The following is a 7,651-nucleotide window of genomic DNA, read 5'->3' on the forward strand; positions in this document are numbered from 1 at the left end:
ATAATGTCTCACACACATTAACGGAGAGGCCTCCTCACCTAATTTCCCATACACATTAATGGAGAGGCCTCCTTATCTAATGTCTCATACACATTAATGGAGAGGCCTCCTTACCTAATGTCTCATACACATTAACGGAGAGGCCTCCTTACCTAATGTCCCATACACATTAACGGAGAGGCCTCCTTATCTAATGTCTCATACACATTAACGGAGAGGCCTCCTTACCTAATGTCCCATACACATTAATGGAGAGGCTTCCTTAACTAATGTCCTATACACATTAATTGAGATATAATTAAGAGTCGTATTACACACACGGTCCTACGTGTCACAACAGATCACACTGTAACTGTAGAATTAAAGATACACACATAACAAACACAAGTTATAAGATTGATTGGATTTATTGGTCACAACTTTCTATACGGCCGTCTTCCCAATTAGCCAATATGGGTGTAATTTGACAGACCACAATCAACAAACAATTCAATAATCACTAATTAGCGGTTTCTGGGTGTCAAGCTACCCGCTGATTATTGTGCGAATCAATATATTCAAGGTTTGAGGGTGACCAACTCCCCGTTAATCAATAATTAACTCTCGAAACTTTGAGAATTTAAATCGAGGGAATGCATCAGCTGCTGAATTGTTAACCCCTGCTACATGAATGGCCTTGAACTTAATGTTGTTATTCATACACCAGATTAATAGAGGGCGTACTAATGACATGACCTTATGAGATTTGGAGGTTTTCTTGTTTAAGATTGTCACAAGTGCCTCATTGTCTGCATTTAATACATTCTTTTTGCGCCTAAACTCCAATCTCCAGGTTAATATGGTTAACAAAATCAACCACATTCCCAGGTCCTGTTTGATTCCTGAGGCTATACTTACCAAATGAAAAGGTTTATAAATGCCCGTCATAGCATCCAACATCCTTCGGATGAATGCTCGAGCCACCGGTATGGCCCTGACATAGAATGCTCGAGCCACCAGTATGGCCCTGACATAGAATGCTCGAGCCACCGGTATGGCCCTGACATAAAATGCTCGAGCCACCGGTATGGCCCTGACATAGAATGCTGGAGCCACCGGTATGGCCCTGACATAGAATGCTGGAGCCACCGGTATGGCCCTGACATAGAATGCTGGAGCCACCGGTATGGCCCTGACATAGAATGCTGGAGCCACCGGTATGGCCCTGACATAGAATGCCCGAGCCACCGGTATGGCCCTGACATAGAATGCTGGAGCCACCGGTATGGCCCTGACATAGAATGCCCGAGCCACCGGTATGGCCCTGACATAGAATGCCCGAGCCACCGGTATGGCCCTGACACAGAATGCTCGAGCCACCGGTATGGCCCTCCCATAGAATGCTCGAGCCACCGGTATGGCCCTGCCAAAGAATGCTCGAGCCACCGGTATGGCCCTGACATAGAATGCCCGAGCCACCGGTATGGCCCTGACATAGAATGACAAAGACCCAGTTAACGATTGAAGAGATTTTCGTGAAACCCTTGTATTCCTCAGTATAACAAAGTTTATATCTGATGTGAGTGCTAACTGATTTTGATAGGGAATTTTTACAACCACTTGCTCAGTGTCAATTTCCAACCATAAGAACATTAGGGAATTTTTACAACCACTTGCTCAGTGTCAATTTCCAACCATAAGAACATTATTATTATATTAAGGCCCTCTGTTTCTCTCCCGCTATAGGAATGCCTAGCTCATCACAAACCTCACCAAAAGTCCTCATTAATTTTCCACAAGTCTCACTTCCGGATTTTCCAGCAAAGAAAGAGTCATTTAGATAATGATCTACTGTTTTAAATCCAGACTTTTTCATAACGACCCATTCAATAAATGTTGCAAATTTCTCGAAAATACTACATGATATTGAGCACCCAATAGGTAAACACAAAATTCTCCGTTAAACTTAAAGCCTGACAAGTCAAAATCTGAAGGATGTATCGGAATCAAGCGTTCATTTCCCCCAGTAGTGCTCCTTTTCTTAGTTTTAAATTCATGTCGACAACTTTGCCGAATGATGAATATTGAACAGATGCCTCGTTTGGATCAATTAAGCTATTTATGCTTCCTTCACTTAGTAATAAGTCTCCATTTACCATCGTTTTAGGGAACCACCCCAATGGGCGATATATGAAGTGTAGAGATTGGCATGGTATTAAAGGGCCTGCTATTCTATCTAGCTCAACTTCCTTCATAATCTTTTCCTTTGTGTCAACTTCATGAGTCTCGGCAGATTTTAGTTTTTTTGCAGAAGTTGTAACTCTTGGTCCCTGATAATGAATCTTAAATTCAATTGAAAAACCTAGCATTAGTTCCCTTCCTACTACTACCCTAGGATAACTAGTGACCAATTTCCTCAGTGCTGGTAGTTTAATTGGAGACTTTCCCAGATCCCATATTTTGTTGGACATTGGTTTTTGGCTATGTGGATGGCTGGTTTTGATAGTTTCCGCTTCTGTATCGAAAGGGTGAATTCCGTTTGACAATGAATGTTTATATGTGATTGCCTCATGCAATTATAATGTAAAACTTAATGGAACAAAATGTGCATTCCGGTGAGAATATATCTCGACTCAATTCGAGATCGGTCAAAATCATCTTATTGACAAGCCATCACCTCCCACAATTGACATACACATTTCCAATGGCCTATGGTTAAACCATATTTATGAATATTTTGCTTTGAAAGCATACTTATTGTCCTGCGTCAATCTTGATGCGTTGTTTCAATTGTGATCACGTCTGCACAACCGGAAACAGATGGCTACGGCCCCAGGGGAGATAACCATCGTCGATTCCGGAATTAATTAATTGGTTTATTACACAATTGGTATTAATACTTGTAAGACACATTGTTGTATTGATATAATTCTACCTCCAAACAGAGTTCCTGTACATTCTACCCACACTGCACATTTGAAGAACTAGTTTATCTGTCGTGATTAAACACTTGTCTTGTTTGAAAGTCCGAAAATTTATAAAAACGTTATATTACACATCAAATGATCCAATAGAAATCTCTTCATATCCAATATTACTTCTCTAGGAGGTCTATACTTGGCATTTTCTTTCAGAATTCAATATTTGGGTGAGCGGATTACAGACGTGTGTCGAATGGATAAGTTAACATAATCAACCCAGAATGGGAGGCATCCCTACAATACGTCACATTTAGTCACCGAGCTCTGGTTATAATTCGTTTACCTCTTAAATTGCAGATTGGGAGGTGGGGTGTTCCAGTTAGCTAACCTGATATCGGGAGCGTTGAAAACCCTAAATACTCAAATTGAGCTTGATCAGGTAGGACTGCGTCTACTTGTTTGGAGAGGGTATTGCTGGGGTGTTTTATTGGGTCAGGTATTTGTGTATGGGATCGTCGGGTGCTGGACAGGAACGCTTCCCTCAATGTGGTACTGTAGTACATCGTCATCCGTACTGGTAGTCACAATACAGCGTTGGCAGTCCTATGTGGTTCTGTATTGTCTTTCATTGCCTGAGGTATTTAAATGTTATTTCGTTCATTGCTGTTATTTTGACATTCCCATATTCTTAATATATACATAATTTTTATGCAATAATAGACGTTTAACAGCAACAATCATTTATCTGTCACTTCTTAATTGATTAAAATGGGTTAAATATATAAAAAAAAAAGTGTAAACAAACAGAATACGTATGACCTATTTAACAATAAATTGTATATTTATTCAGACAAACAACTGATATTCTGTCGTATACAGCTATACTCTATAAATGTGATGCGTGTGCGCTGTTGCTTCTCCGTCTGCATGCTTATCCATTTCTATATATACTAGTATTACAGCATGACTGTTGGATGGATGATTACTAATATCCATAGAAAAGCATGTCTATACTAACATTTCGTTCTGCTGGATTGGTGATATTTAATCATTATCATTATAAACATATGTAGGTTTGTATACTGTGTACTCAATAGTGGTGTTGATGGTAAACTAAAGTAATTCTCTATTTCCGTTAACGAGTACTACGACCCTATGTGGGGTTTAAACATGTTCCTATTTACAGATTGACTGTTTATGTTTGGTTATTACTCTATATTCAACAATGTTGACTTCTGCAATGAATCATTCGGTTTTATTGTTGTTGATAAAATGTCAATTGAATACGTACACAAACTCTTAGCGTTTGTTATTGATATTTAGTTGTTTAAACTAATCACTAGAGAAGAAAACAGGATGCCTTGTGCAGATGACAAAAGAACAGTATTTATCTATATAAGAAATAAGAAGCATAGCTTCAGATTACAAAAGTATATTATGTATGTATATAATAATAAAGTGGTAAAGCCTCAGATTACAACAGAGAATTCAGTAGTCCTAAAAAGACATACATATGTACCTTTAGACATTGGCGATTGTAGATTAAATACTTTTTGGGATATAATGAGTATGATCACATGATTCCTATTATGTATGGTAAGTATGATGTAGTGTATTATTGAAATCAAACATAATATATGTACAAATACTGTAGTCGCGTTCAATATGATGAATTGATGAGTGGATATTTTTTCAGCGATAGTTGTTTTATACGATAATATTGATTTATTAATAACTTGTTTTACTGAATAACTGACCAATCTGTTTTCCTGCTAACATAACGGGGTATATACTGATGGTAATTATGTATAAACACATGTTTTATTCGTGTATTCTTTTGTGTTCGTTTTAGCTCAATAACTTCCTGGAGAAGAATCCTGATATGGGGTCAGGCACGCGAGCCTTCAATCAGGCCATCGAGAAAACCGCCAGCAACGTCAAATGGATGAGCGAGAACTACGGCAAAGTCCAGGCATGGCTACGAAGTCAAGGCTACTGAACCGAAAGGTCAGGCAGTCAAGCTGGAGACGGTCAAATGAGGAAGCAGCGAGTACCATATTGAAAGCCTAGACAACGAACTACGGGTTCATTGAAATCACAGGAAATCTTGGACCTGCATCAGTCCCGTGGTCTAATATTATGCTATACCTTTTATAAGCTTCACTAGTGTGAACTGGTATAATGAAGTGGTAAAAGGTAGAGTTAAATAGTATAACAATGGGACTTGTGCGCATCTAGGAAAAAGCAATGTAACGCTATTGGCTGGTAGGATGAGATGTAGAATAAGGCTAGCCAGTGTAGGGATCACATGGTACTTGGGCTTGTTACCAGTTGTATCTAAATCAGTGGAACAAGTGAAACAAATGAAAAGTTGAAGTCCCGTTCAGTAACTCTAACGGTATTTTACAATAACGGTATTTTACAATAACGATGATGTACAATAACGGTGATGTACAATAACGGTATTTTACAATACCGGTGATGTACAATAACGGTATTTTACAATACCGGTGATGTGCAATAACGGTGATGTACAATAACGATGATGTACAATAACGGATTTTACAATAACGATGATGTACAATAACGATGATGTACAATAACGGTGATGTACAATAACGGTATTTTACAATACCGGTGATGTACAATAACGATGATGTTCAATAACGGTGATGTACAATAACGGTATTTTATAATAACGATGATGTACAATAACGGTGATGTACAATAAAGGTGATGTTCAATAACGATGATGTACAATAACGGTATTTTACAATAACATAGATGTACAATAACGATGATGTACGATTAAAATGTTAGTACAATAACGGTATTTTACAATACCGGTGATGTGCAATAACGGTGATGTACAATAACGATGATGTACAATAATGGTATTTTACAATACCGGTGATGTACAATAACGATGATGTTCAATAACGGTATTTTACAATACCGGTGATGTGCAATAACGGCGATGTACAATAACGATGATGTACAATAACGGTATTTTACAATAACGTAGATGTACAATAACGATGATGTACGATTAAAATGTTATACAATAACGATAGCACACGATGCCGTGTTATCCGATTATATTTCGATACAATAACGGTACATACGATAACGGTGTTGTAAGATAATAGTGTTGTTATCAATAATGTTAACATATCGTAACTTTACCAAATTAACATGAAAGAGCAATTCATCTGGAAGTAAATGATTCCAAAATATTGATTTTCACAACAAAATCTTACCATTTTTGCACAACCCGTTCACCATCGTTTTTGGGAACCACCCCTACATAATTATTTGCGGTAATACACAGTGAAAGCCACAGTATTAATAACTTGTATGACTTCATTACCTGGTCACGGATGTTTCTTTTATAAAAAAATCAGATTGAAATTAAGCAAAATGATTATGATAAAGTATTTGAGAAGCCACAAATATACATGTTCTTTCTAATATGTCCGCGCATCACGTACAGTTCACAGAGGTATCCCAAAATACCTTATACATTAAACAGACCTATCACACAATGTTGCTGACAGAGCAATGTATTAGAAATGTATTTGTTCATTGTTAAACAGATATCAATATTGATTGTTATGTCACTGATGATTCTTATCCTTAGTAAATAAGTTAATTTATTTTAATTAACATATTATTATTTTTTTGCACGTTTGATATTGTTGATTTAAACAAAGTTTTGAACAAAACTATTCTTTTAGACACCTGCTTTAAATGTGTATTTTGTATTAATTGATGGAAGGTTAATTCACTTTGTCACTCCAACAGATAACGTTGATTGTGTATTTTCAGGGTTTGTTGTGAAAACAACTTTCTCATCGCTCGCACGTAGATAAAATATCGAGGCCACCGGAACAAAATAATCTATTTTTCATCTATATACATTGTACTTCTACTTTATATATTCCTCCATTTAAAAAACTCAACTAAACACCATGTTATCTAAATGACTTCTAAGCTCTATGGTCAACGATCGCCTGTGGCAAACGTAAACAAATAGAAGTTTTGCATGGAGGAATACAATGAACCTTAAAACTACGCAGAAAAGAATATTTTTAAAACAATCCTATCGTCATTGGCTTTTCCATATGCACATTTACACCTGAAATGGTGTTGTTATTCTCACAATATTTTCTCGTAACTATGTATTGATATGTATATGACGGACTATTTTATTACGCGGATCACTTTTATGTGGACACTATTTTTCCGGTTTCGGACGTCATCTGGCGCGAGCAGGCGTTCTATTTTGAGAAAATAGGTTCCCAAGTGCTGAGGAATGAGAAAATCCGTTCTCAAGTCGTTCTCAAATTTTTCTCATACTGACAACCAATGATAATGAATTACTCATACTACCGGTAGGTGGTATAAAGTAGTATATAGATGATAAATGACGTCAGTCTCAAACCAATGATAATGAATTATTCATGCTACCGGTAGGTGGTATAAAGTAGTATATATATGACAAATGACGTCACTCTCAAACCAATGATAATGAATTACTCATGCTACCGGTAGGTGGTATAAAATAGTATATAGATGATAAATGACGTTACTCTCAAACCAATGATAATGAATTACTCATGCTACCAGTAGGCGGTATAAAGTAGTATATATATGATAAATGACGTTACTCTCAAACCAATGATAATGAATTAAGTAGTATATAGAGGATAAATGACGTCACTCTCAAACGAAACGTCGAATGTAAATGG

The 7,651-nt window shown here is 37.0% G+C and overlaps 1 protein-coding gene across 1 annotated transcript in view; it reads left to right on the forward strand.

The window, feature by feature from the left end:
* The window catches only part of LOC110446730 (aminopeptidase N-like), a gene marked incomplete at its 5' end in the record, with an annotated part of 35,378 nt that extends 29,674 nt beyond the window's left edge, over positions 1–5,704 (forward strand). Inside the window, one exon of the mRNA XM_021492015.1 lies at positions 4,753–5,704. Coding sequence (XP_021347690.1) covers positions 4,753–4,899 — 147 coding nt within the window. The remainder of the gene's footprint in view (positions 1–4,752) is intronic.
* Positions 5,705–7,651: the final 1,947 nt, after the last annotated feature.

Source organism: Mizuhopecten yessoensis, unplaced genomic scaffold (genome assembly GCF_002113885.1).
Source record: "Mizuhopecten yessoensis strain PY_sf001 unplaced genomic scaffold, ASM211388v2 scaffold2971, whole genome shotgun sequence".
NCBI classification, from domain to species: Eukaryota; Metazoa; Mollusca; class Bivalvia; order Pectinida; family Pectinidae; genus Mizuhopecten; species Mizuhopecten yessoensis.